Source organism: Porites lutea, chromosome 5 (assembly GCF_958299795.1).
Source record: "Porites lutea chromosome 5, jaPorLute2.1, whole genome shotgun sequence".
In the NCBI taxonomy this organism is placed as follows: Eukaryota; Metazoa; Cnidaria; class Anthozoa; order Scleractinia; family Poritidae; genus Porites; species Porites lutea.
The window spans coordinates 1,646,010-1,658,867 of NC_133205.1; the positions used below are offsets into that span (position 1 = coordinate 1,646,010).

Sequence of the window (12,858 nt, forward strand, 5' to 3'; positions counted from 1 at the left end):
AACAAGCTACTTATAACAGACTACGCTAAAGTAAAAAAATAAAGAACAAAAACGGTGGCAACCACACGCAAACCATGACAGCTACACTTTTCAAGCATTTAAATGAACAAGGATACAACATGAAGAGCCTCATAGCTTAGATACGGAAACTTCGGTCATCTGAAATGACCGACCTTTGATCTCTACCAGCAAAAGACAATAGTAGGCGTTGATAGAGGACGCAGTCGGACTTTCCTTTGGTTGTGTTGAAGTGAATGTTAATCGTCAGTCACACGTCAACTCAGCTACTATTTTAAATAAGTTGTATGAAATGTGATAAGCAATTAACTCAGCGGAGGTGTAAGACTGGAGATTCTTTTTTTAATTTTTTTCAGCGTTACGTGTAGAAATGTGTGAATGATGTTACACCGAGGTTTGACACTGTGACAAGGTTTTTTTTTTTTCGTTGTCGTGGGGGAGGGGTACCGATTACAAAGCCAGTCCTAGTATTAAATAAGCTTTACACTTAGGCCAGTAAAAAAAATCGAACTGCCTCCAAGTGAATAACTGCTTATTTAAAAAAAAGCATACACCGTTTGCTGCGGATCAAAGATCCAATGAACTTTCAGCTGCGGGTTTGCACGATATGAACAACCCGCGTGTGTCAAAAGAGAGAAAATGATTGCTTCTTTCCTGTGTATCGCCACTTGACGTACACTAGAAAACCTTTTCCCTCACGGAAAACAAGCAGAATAGGTTAAGAAGGAAAACATTTTGAGACTGGGTGAGCTTCACATGAATATACCTCTTTGTGTATAAGATGCCTAGGGTGACAGTGACAGCGCTGCTTGATATATATGGTGCAATGTTTTTCTTGCATTCACAAACTACAGAAACATCGTTTTTTTTGGCGGGACATTATATTGAGCCTTTCAATTTGAGAACCCAAATGAAGTATTCCCTAGTAGCTGAAAGGTGCAGTTTCAAATAAAATTAAAGTTTTCTTTCCATAATAGTTCAATGACAATAGATACAAACACCCGCAGAGCATGCCTTACACAATGCAGATGGTTTAAAATGCTTATTACCCCACACACGTGCCTCATTCCTTTCTCTCAGCTGATTCAAAATGACCAGCTTCACAACAGACTGTCCATCTTGCGCAAAAAAATTCAAAACTTTGTATTCGCTTAAAAAACATGTTCGCCAACGCCATGAGGACATTGATGAAGATTCTCTGATACCATGCTTTAAAGATCAGGACGGCAAGGAATTACAACCCGCACACGCCAGTTCTCTAAGAACCGACAAAGCCGGCTATTTAACGTGGTTGGCCGGCATAACTGAACGGGTCAACAGTACATTTCATCCTCGATTACCAGGTAAAGATTTCATAATTCCAGTTTACATTGTTCCCTATTCTGCCCGCCATAATAAAGCACACTTGGTTTAACGTAACAAACCCAGCTTCCACCGTTTACACGACGTATAAGTAGGGTTCTAAGTTGCAAATAGGAAATCACAGCTTAAGCCAAAGTCTTAGTGTTTGATTTAACCGGTATTATTACTATATTATTATCTATGTTTGGATTGGCACCATAGAAACACTACATTCATATCTACAGATACCTATGATACGTACATTAATACACTAATTCACCTTTAGGCGTTTAGCCATGGTATATTAATATACGCCCCCTTTGAACATTTCATTTTGTTATTACTAACCACAATTCTCCTACTGACTTTTAGGTCCGGAAAACCTAAATTTAAGTGAAAGCTTTTGGCCAAAACGTAAGAAAAACGAGTAATACTAATTTAATTTACGCACGGAAATTACCTGTGTGCTGGAGGTTTTTATCATTTTTACTAATAGACATCTGAACAACAACACGAGATTTCCTTAAATCATGGAATCAGTTATTTCTCCCATACCTGATAATTTAGTTAGAACGGATCTCTGAAGCTAGGGCACGTTAATCCATTTTTAAAATCATTCAGTGCTGTTGGATACAAGAGTTCGTAATTTTTTTTTCAATAACAACATCAATTCCAACAAACAACAGGTCATAAATCACGAAATCTTGTCGTGAGAAAAAATTTCCAGTGATAAATCCCTAGTCACATTTAACTACAAAGGCATCTTCACATATAAATTTAACTACACGCTTCACAGAAGCTGACAGACCATATATTTTTATTGTAGGGAGATGGGTAAAAATAGATTCCCATCAGGTGCCAAAACAGTACTTTGAATGCTTTATCACGAAACTTGGAGTCCAGGTTAACGCTGTCAGACGAGTGTGCCACAGAGGTCAACCATGTTACCAGAGTGCCACTCTAAAAGTATCGTACAAACTGTTCCGCTTGGAGCCACTAGTAAGTGCCTTGGAGGAGCAACCGCTTGTGAGCCTGCAGCGACAACTCCTTTTCGAGGGAAACGAAATCTGCAGTAATCAAGGGGATCTTTCTGCAGAGGACGAAATTGCTCGCGCAAAGGCAAGAGTCCATACACCTGCAGGAAAGAAAAAAAGACCATCTTCTAAGTCCTTATTGCAAGTCGGGCTTGGTGAGGGACGTGCAACTAGAGAGGTAGAAATTATATGGTGGCCAAATGTATATACTGTGACAGAGCACGGCCAAATGATTATCCGAATGTATATACAGAAATGTGATTTTTAAACGTGAAATATTTAAAAACCTATTTACTCCCAGACAATTGGAAAAGATCATAATTATTCTTAAAAGCTCAATTTTACTGATCAAACTAATGGTGAAACGCAAAAGTATCAGAATGGACTTAGTTACACTGCAGGATTTGCTCTTCTTACCCAAAAGGTTAATGTGGAAGAATATCACACGTCTTTTCCTTAAATTTGGGTCTGGGAGTGAAATGTCTCACATAATTATGCTACAGTTATTATTTTTTTATTGCCCTTATGCATGTTCACGTCAGACCGGCACATTATACCACCAACTTACCAGTGTACTTCAGTTGAAAAAAAATTCTCATGCACTATTAAAGAATGAAAATGCAAAGAATTTTGTCCACAGACGAGGCTTGTCAGTGAAATAAGCACGGCTGACGTCAACAAGCATATGGCCTTTAATAGAGAAGGGCACTGTAACTAGCCAGTAGTTACATTGTAGGATACTTATATGTACAGGAATGCAAATGTGCCTAGGTGTGTAAATTACCACAGTATTGTACACCTGCATCAATGACAGAGTCCTTGAAAGTTTCAGTTCTTGTTTGCGTGGTTTCTGTTTTTCCTTGAGACTGACCACAACCAACCTACTCTTCGCAATTTCAGTGCCCAGGGTTGTCCATTTGATTTTTAGAGGTGGGGAATTTGTTTTGGCAAGATTATTTTTTTAAGATATTGGGGTGTAAACATACACCTAACTGTTTTTTGTTGTTGTTGTTGTTCCAATTCTGTTTGTTGGATATTTTTTTTCTGAAATTCTTCCTCCCCCAGAAATCATATGGTCAGCCCCCATTAAGCATTCACAAATGTCGCAAGATTTATAAACATGATCACCCAAGTTTAATTCTCTTGTTATTAACCTTTTCCACTTTTATGATGGGTGGCTTTTCATGGAGTGACTAAGTGTGCCACGTACATGTGTATCAGTCGCTGTCCCTTTTATATCGTACTATGTTTGTAGTTCTTGCAATAAATACCAAAGTTAAACTCAAACTGACCTCTACTTTTTCCACTGAAGAACAAGGGTCATCAATTCCTTTCTTAAAGTAGACATTTCCTCAAAACCCCACTGAAATGGGGCAGGGCAGGTTTGATTCTTGATTACGTCTCGCACTGAAAGAATTACACCTATGCCACAACTCGCAGCACCTTGTCCAGTTGAAGTTTGCCTTGGCATATTAATGCGTGGCAAAGGCAGAGCAAGTTTAGGCTGGTTCCACTCTTGCTCATGGAAAATGTCATTGTCGGACAACCATTTAAAGCCACTTAGCATGTTCTTGACGATAACAATGGTGTCTCTTGGAGGAGACAGCTTAAGTCCATCGTCAAAATACACAGTTTGGTTTGCTGTATCGAAACACAACACCCCCCAGTGCTGAGGTGTATCAAAATGAAGTGGTGACAAAATATATTTTGCGCTGTTAACAGCACAGTGGCCAAAGAATGGTCTCACCATTTGGCTGAAGTATCTTGCTCCTTGCATTGCCCATGCTTGGCTAAATGATGGGAGGAAGACAATTTCAACAGGCTTGCTGTCCTCAAGAAATTTTGAACAGATTGTATCGATTGCGAAGCCATTGACATAGCGTTCACATGCTAGTGTACTGAAGTCAGTAGCATCCATGATACAAGTGCCTTGTCTGATAATTTCTTCTTTCGGTCTTGAATTGAGCAACACATCTCTAACTTCATCGAGATGGCCTGGTAGACTTCTGTTACCGTTTGAGAACCATCGTTGTTCTTCGCGGACACGGGCAGCCATTGAAGCAACTGTGCACATTGTCTGAAATACACCAACTGACTCCTTTGAAAAAGTTCCAAGGCGACCTAACGTTACGATAGCTTTGTCATCACAGTCATCGTCACTGTCAACATCAATTGGTCCCACGTTCTTTCTTTTGGAATCTTCCCTAAATAACTTCAAGGCATGCTCTACCGCACTTTCAGATGGACGTAGACTAACAGAGAGTGGGTCTTTCACTTCAGTTTGGTCCAGAGCAAGCATGATATCGTCATTGGAAATGGAAGCTACTCTGGGTAGAACCAAAGCTGCTATTTCTCCACGAGTAAGGAGGTTGACCCTGTCCAGTCTCAACAACAAGTTTTGGTTGGAGGGTGCACTGTCAGGAGGTTTAGTTGCTCTGATCCGGTCAAACTGTTTTGTTGATCTTTCTACTGGGGTAGCTTCAGTGCTGTTAATAACTGAGGGTGCTGTTGTTGCTGCAGATGTTACAGAGGCCATTGTAGCTGTACTGCTGCTGCCATGTTGCTGTGGTGTTGCTGCTGCTTTTGGTGACCCTATGGCTGCATTTGCGTTGTTGTTGACGTGCTGTGGTGCTGTACCTGCAATGTCACTGCGGGTCTGGTGTTCTGTTGCCAGTTTCACCTTGGTTGCTGTTCTGCTATACTGCTGTGGTACTGGTGATGGAATGTCATTCTTGAAGGTTTTTTCCCATTCCTCATGTTGGTACTGTATCAGTGGAAACTGCCCCGCTACCACCACACAGTGCTTTGTCTTCTCTGTGTACTCATATTCACAGTAATCGGGACCAAACAGGTTGGTGAAGAGCTCGTCCATTCTATGAATCCACTGTCTGTCCTCTTTATTCCAGTGCATTCTTTTTGCCTTCCAGCCACACCCTCTGTAGTAGAATAGCTCCCCTGAAATAATTCATATACTAATATAAAACTTAAATCCTTATGGTACTTTTCAAAAAAAGGATTAATTGACTGGCTTGGTTAATGGTATATGGACAAGGGCTCAGGTATCCATAAAAATGAGTATGATGAACTCAATTATGTCGTGGCATAATTTTTATTTCCTTTTATACATTCACCATCTAAGATGTCATGGCTGCAATGTTTCTTTGATTTTTTTCTAATTTTGTTTTTCTCAGCCCTATGGATCGGAGATAAAGGAAACGAAAATGTGAAGGTTTGAAAAATTCATACACTGAAAAAAAAAAAAAGTGAAACCACAAGTGGATCCACTATCATGTAAACAAAAAGCAAAGACAAATAGAACTCATGCTTCCAAGTGAAATTAAACCTTTATCATTCCTCAGTAGTGCATTGATACCCTTAATTCCGATTCCAGCCTTACCTGTTGTCATGCACTGCTTAGCCTCTCTAAATGCCAGCCTCATGTTCAGTAGCATCTCTGTGTATAGATGTGCGAGAATTTGATCCACTACAAATCAGAAAAATAATAAGACTTTAATGACCCTGTTATTTCTATGTGGGTGTCGGCAGATACTTGAAAATTGTACAATATAGCGGTACCGCCAAATTACAGAATTACAGTCCTCTGATCCTTGATCTGAGGGAAAGATTTGCACTGCTTTGCAGGGTGTGGGAAGTCACTGTAGGCCCTTGCTCCCCAGTACATAACTGATTTTTTCATAAATTCAGTTTGCAATGGTGAGGGACTGCAGGTGTCCATTCAATGTAGGTTTTTTTGCATTACTGTCAACACAGATTTTTGCATTAAAGATTCAAAGTATTTGGGGTCACAATGAGGCAATATTATAACTGTGTTATCAAGAACGTCTTTCATTCATGGCAATGAGCTTAAATATTTCACCAGCAAGATTGTATTTGCCCGAAAAGCCTTCTAGACTGACTTTATTCTTAGGGTTTAGAAATTTGGGGGACTCGGGGAGGGGTGGGGGGGGGATGCGCTTTATGGTAATTTACATGCATGGCATAAGTCATGTGAAATCACACATACATGATGAAGTATTGCCTGATGCATCATGAGATGTTGCCCTTGTGTAGAGCTGTCTTTGGAGCTTGTGTGCAGCTTCAAAACCCTGGTTTGACAATTGTCCCAGGGAACGATGCCTTCGAAAAAGCATGGGCACATGCTCCACTGTAAGGTGGCCATAGTCTCCTGTACCTAGGCTTGTGCCAAACATCTCCAAAAGGAGGAAGCCCCATTCTTTACACTAGAAAATAAGATTCAAAACTCAACATCACAATGTCCCACAAAAACTACACTGTGTTACCATTTACAATGCTGAGGATACAATAGCATGGCCCAATAGAGTTGACACACAACAAAAATTTCTATGTGCAGGCCTTTACAGTCAGGAATGCGGTGCTGAATAATTGCAGAGCCTGAGGTCACCATTCGTGGAATGGGGTCTTGAAATAACTGACACTTAAAGGTACCCTCTATAATGCTTCAAAACAGCTAGGCCTTAATGTATGGTTCAGACAACGACATAGAAAAATAATATTGTACTCCCATTTTCATTATATAAAACTGACATTAAGCCAGTGTCTTCGGTTAGCCTTTTAAATCTAAATGATGTAGGCTTATAAATGTGTATATAATGTAAGGAAACTTAAGCAGCAGAAGAACAAAATAGAAGGATTGATGCAAACCTTGATGTCAAAAATGTCAATCAGGTGCTCTTCGCTCCCCTTAAACTCAGTGTCTCTTATGGTGAATGCTATCTCCTTCCATAACGAGCACACCTACAAACAAGAACAAACAACTTTTATGTATAGAGTTAGCTACAGTAAAATGCAATTTAATGGTTAATGGTTCACACACCCCTCTGTCTTAAATCCATGTCTATTTGCACCTCTCCGACTAAAGACTAGTGGTAGATTGGTTTCTTGTGTCTTTCCATAAAAGGTGAGGATAATATAATTATTTAACACTGAAAAATGTGTCAAGTGTATTATAAATACTTAGTGTTAGTAAACTTGTAATAATGTTGGGACTGCATTTTTTTTTCCAGAGTATCACCAATTATTATAGCCCTAAATTTTTACTACTGTTGAAAGGATATGACATGTTTTGTGGCTTAAGTAGATATAGCATCTATGATTGTACTGAAAATGAAAAAAATCCTTTCCTGACCTCAGATCAGCCAGCAAGGATTATGTGAGTGTTATATCACGTACAGCTGCGCACTGGTCGGTAATTTTTTATATCTCAAATCCTTTAGCAATGACAATCAACCTACTGAGTTTACACATTAAACTTGGGTTACTTGTCAGAAATAGAATCCTATAATTCTAAGAACTGCATGATAGAAGTATAGAAGTCCTAACCTCTACAATGAACTCCTTAGTCAATGAGCCCGCATATCTGCTGAGCTCCTTGTTGCTGTGCACTACTCTTTTACAGTTCTTTCCCTTTCGTTGTTTAGTTGTAGGAACTCCGGGCTTGTACAGTTGCTTAAAGTTGCTCTCCATGTCCTCTTGTTTCCCTTTCCAGTATTTCGTAAGTCTGGCAAACTCCCCACTTGCAACTGGATAGACAGAGTCACATTTAATAAGAGCAGTATTAATAACAATAATGATATTGATAATGATAATAATAATAATAATAATAATAATAATAATAATAATAATAATAATAATAACAATAAAACATGAATACAAGTCTTTATACAGATGGTCTGTTATCATGCAAGGTGTTCCACAATTAATGGCACTGCTAGATAAAAAAAAAAGATTACTATAAATTTAACTAAAAATACTAAAATGCTAATAATAATAAAATTTTAGGAGTGAATATTAAGACGGGGCTGCCACCTAAGTGCCACAGTAACAATTTTTAAGTTCATTATAAGGTAGGCATTCCACACAGGTAAGGAACTATAATAAAAGGTAAACAGTAAATTCAGCCAAAACAAATTACACATCGAAACATCGGGATGGCTTAATGTCCAAGGTACCTGAATTCACAAGATTAATCTCCTCTTGGTGTGTGCCAAAATCACGAACGAAAATCCCACTCTCCAACATTTCAGTGTAATACTGCAAAATGGCATAAGTAAAGTTTGCTAGAACATTATCGGTTTTGTGTAAAAAAAAAAACAAACTTATTAAGGCATAGGTGTGCACATGGGCATGCACTGATCATAAAAAATACATAATCTTTGCTAAAATTGAAATGGTGATGGTGGTTTTGTTTCCTTCAAACTTATAGGCTTGTTTAATAATGCCATCATTCTGTATTCTGGTCTATTTGTCTAACATTTCAGGCCATAGTTATGCAATAATATTACACGTGAACAGTGCACCAACAAGTATTGTTTGGATACTTATAAAAGAAAAAGTAAGGAAAAAATGGGAAAGACACCTTTTGCCGGGCCTCACAAAATGATATCTTGTTCAGGATGCATAATTTTGCTGCCTCAGGGTCTTGGAAATGAGTTTCTAACTTGGAAAGAGGCAGAGACTTGTCAACAATGTCCTCCAGTGATGCCAACATTTGTCGCTCAGTGCCTCCTGTCAAAATTAAAAGGGAAAAATCATTATTTTGAAAAAATCAGAATTTCTTCACCATTAATTTGTTTTCATGCCTGACAATACATAGAATTAAACAGTTTCATGTAAACATTTCGTGTAGTCTACCCTTATTAAAAGTTACTTAAGTTTAATATTTCAATATTGTTACCAGCATTAATGCTCTCCATAAGTCCCGTTCGCTTTGGAAAAAGCCCTAGAGAAAAGCAAGGAAAATTTCAATATGTTACACTGAACTGTATGAGGTGTGCCACCCGCCAGTTCAGATGGGGAGGAAATTATTAGAAGGTAAGATATTTTTATGTATGTTACACTGAACTGTATGAGGTGTGCCACCCGCCAGTTCAGATGGGGAGGAAATTATAAAATGGTAAGTTTTTATGTATGTTACACTGAACTGTATGAGGTGTGCCACCTGCCAGTTCAGATGGGGAGGAAATTATAAAATCGTCAGTTTTTATGTATGTTATACTGCACTGTATGAGGTGTGCCACCCGCCAGTTCAGATGGGGAGGAAATTATAAAATGGTAAGTTTTTATGTATGTTACACTGAACTGTATGAGGTGTGCCACCTGCCAGTTCAGATGGGGAGGAAATTATAAAATGGTAAGTTTTTATGTATGTTATACTGCACTGTATGAGGTGTGCCACCCGCCAGTTCAGATGGGGAGGAAATTATTAGAAGGTAAGATATTTTTATGTACGTTACACTGAACTGTCTGAGGTGTGCCACCCGCCAGTTCAGATGAGTATGAAATTATCAAATAGTAAGTTTTTATGTGCAAGATTTCATCTAATTGTTACTCGAAACAATGTGAAGATTAACTGACATCACATTTCAGTCAAGACTTTTGTATTTGGCTTAAGACTTCTTCTAAGCTACACTTACCTGAGCATGAGGCAAAAGAAATGTTATTTCGATCGGGAGCTACCTGCTGTCCCGGCCTTAACTTGACTGTGATGCGATCTGCCTTGAAATTAGCTGGACCATATTCAGAAAGTTTCTGATTGCAGTCTTCAAGTGATCCAATCTCATAGGCCAACAAGCCAATACTCTTCAACAACTGCTCTGTGTTTCTCATCTCACAGTGCAAAGCACAGAGACTCATTGAAGACAGTTCCTCATCAAGGATGCATGTCAAATCATCTCTCAAGCCTCTGAAACTAATCATTATTATTGGAAACATTACAGTATGCCCCAAACTTCAAAATACTACTCAAAAGAGAAACAAAAATTTATCACAACTGTGAAGCTGTCTAAATGCCTGCAGCAGCTAATATGAAAATTTCAACAACAAAAAAATTATTTTGTATTAAGCTCAGTGGGAGCATAAAAAGGGATAACATTCAATGAGTGGGTGTCAAATGAAATGCCTGACTTGAATGAAACACAGCAGCATATCATGTCGAAGAATAATAACTTTGTTGCAATGTTTGAAAAGACATACCCGCCAATGTTTGCCTTCGTTTGAAGAAAGTGCTCAAGACACACTTCATGCCTTCCTAAATCACAATCACAAGCCTATAGAGAAAAAGAGAGAGAGACTAGGCTTGAAACATTTGGGAATACTTTCTGTACTGTTGTAATTAAAGGAGTCTCACTTTTAAAGCACAGTACCACTGTTAATATGGCTATATATGTTGTTGAACTCAATATATGAGGGGTCAATTTTTGGTTCATAACTCCCTGCACTGGACTAAAATTTATATCAAAAAGCAGGATCTGCAGCTATCTTGACAATTAGAAATCCAAAACAATCTGGTTCTTAAACCCCTTATTGTATTTTTTGTTTCCTTGCTAGCTCTCACATTAACCAAATGATTATGCATTTCTTAAGGCCTGTAAAATCCTACTACAATTGTCAACTAGGTACCAGTTTTCTTGTACTACTTAATTATAATAAAAACTAATCGGGTCCCTTTTTTCTTCTTTGATGTATCATGCACGGGGGCAAAAATAAATTGTTGTGTAAATATGTATATTGCAGAACAGACAAACTGGACTATTGAGAAGTCTGTAACTATGTGTTTAGCAACATAGTCTAACCTTACCCTCAGTGCAAAACAGAATATGCAAAACTCGACACACAGGCCCCGTCCTCCCAGCAAAAAATCTTCATCTTCAATTTTTGCCATGAGCAACACTAAACCTTTGTAATCAAGAGTAACTAAAAAAGGAACAACCAAAAGGCCAATGTTAAATGCTACACAAAGCCAACATTGTGTTAAGATAATTTGTACATTCAACTCTAAAATCGAAAATGTTAATAATTCCACTTTTCTCTCCTTGGTAAAAAAGCCACCATAAGTAACTCTTTTTTTCATAGTTGAAATAATAAACTAACAGGCTCATAATTACCTTTGAACTGTACACGATAGTGTTTGCCATCCACTGTTATTCCCATCTTTTTTAGTTTGTCCTTCTGCTTGTTAAGATTATGAAGCAACTTCTTAAGGTCATCTCTTAAAAACAGACAAGCAGATTTAAGTTGATATATGACTTGGATTAACAAAAGTGCTTTTTTTAAGGAAGTGACTTTATGCAGGTAATGGTCTTAGTCATATACTACCATAATATTTCTCTTGCTTCACACTCCGCAGATCATTAGAAAATAATTTTTTTGGAATAAATATTACAGCTTCATTTGAGAGACAAATAATGTACACATGCAATAACAGTCCAAACGTCGAAAAAACAAAAGCAATGCCACCAACCTATTTTCCTTACAGTTAGCTATAGCCAGAGGATAGACTGACTTGGCACTCTGAGAGGACCGGTACTGAGCATCAAGTGGAACAATGCCAAATGCAAGCTGCTCTTTGCCTGTAATTTACAAAATATAAAAATATATAATGATTATATTATATATGCATACACTGTATATATGAATATCTATATACACTTCTGGTCTTCTTTAACTTTTATGTATATATATGTAAGTATACATGTACTGGCAGCAGCAGCCTTGAATGTCAACCAAATTTGGAAGAATTTTGCAGATATGTGAACTGTTGGTGTCATGTGTGCGGCAAAATTGCCAGATTATTGAACTGTGGACTGAGAAAACCTGGGGATGAGGTTGAGTTGTTCTGGTAGTGAGTACAAAATGGTGAAAGAAATAGACAAACTGTTGGCTAAAAACACAGAAAGAACAGCAAGAATTGACCTACAAAAATAGAAATAGCTTTCTGACATATCTCCTTGAAACATGAGAAATGGATATAAGAAAAAAAAACAAGGGGAAGTGTACAGTACTCGTGTACCCTTACCATGGAAAGGACGCCCATCAATCGACAGTTTAAATGTAATGTCATCAGGAAGTGACCCATGTAGGCGCATCTCCCTAATGACCCAAACGGCAACATTTTCAAGATTTACTTCAAATCCAGGGACTTCTTCAGGAAGAGCAGTAATGTCCATGAGTGATCTTGTAACACTAAAGTGAGCCCTTCACAGCGCTGCAATATTATTCTTGATGAGCAGAATAGGTTCATCTGATGTTTTCTGTAAAAATTTTAAAATTACACCTGCTGTGAAACATGCGATGTTGTGCTAGAGACAAAAGCCAACCCCAAAAACTTATTTAAGGTGTAAGAACAAGCCCTTCCCCCCCCCTCCCCCATTACCCAATTAAAATAGAAGCAGTCCCAATTAAAATAAAAGTCATAATTCCATATAACCCCCCTCCCCTCCCCCACTGTCTTAATAGCTGGGGAACACTATAATCACCCTATCAAAAATTCATAAGATAAGAACTGAATTACAAAATAGATCTTGTAACTTACCCCAGTTCTCGCAAGCTTCGTAAGATTAGTTAAATCCTGCCAGCCACTGTCTGAAATTCTCGACTTCAGCTTGAATAGGAGGTACATCCAGTCAGGGACCCTCATACATTTTAC

General features: G+C 38.2%; 2 protein-coding genes across 2 annotated transcripts in view; one reads left to right on the forward strand and one right to left on the reverse strand.

The window, feature by feature from the left end:
- LOC140936779 (uncharacterized) overlaps positions 1–12,858 on the forward strand; it is a 34,357-nt gene that overhangs the window by 4,764 nt on the left and 16,735 nt on the right. The window lies entirely within an intron of this gene.
- Positions 1,588–12,427, reverse strand: LOC140938995 (uncharacterized). The gene is made up of 14 exons (XM_073388553.1): positions 12,229–12,427; positions 11,674–11,782; positions 11,318–11,421; positions 11,011–11,126; positions 10,407–10,480; positions 9,848–10,122; positions 8,791–8,939; positions 8,384–8,465; positions 7,755–7,954; positions 7,077–7,169; positions 6,418–6,634; positions 5,791–5,877; positions 3,686–5,348; positions 1,588–2,494 (listed from the first exon to the last, which is right to left on the reverse strand). Exons 1-13 carry the CDS (start codon positions 12,377–12,379, stop codon positions 3,688–3,690), a joined length of 3,318 nt encoding a protein of 1,105 aa, XP_073244654.1. The 5' UTR covers positions 12,380–12,427; the 3' UTR covers positions 1,588–2,494; positions 3,686–3,687.

Excerpts from the sequence above, each read along its gene's own strand:
- LOC140938995 (XM_073388553.1), bottom strand. The coding sequence starts at position 12,379 with ATGGACATTACTGCTCTTCCTGAAGAAGTCCCTGGATTTGAAGTAAAT. Across the intron at positions 11,422-11,673 it reads GCTAACTGTAAGGAAAATAG|AGATGACCTTAAGAAGTTGC; the intron begins GTTGGTGGCATT and ends TCTGTTTTTAAG. Across the intron at positions 7,955-8,383 it reads GATTAATCTTGTGAATTCAG|TTGCAAGTGGGGAGTTTGCC; the intron begins GTACCTTGGACA and ends CTGTCTATCCAG.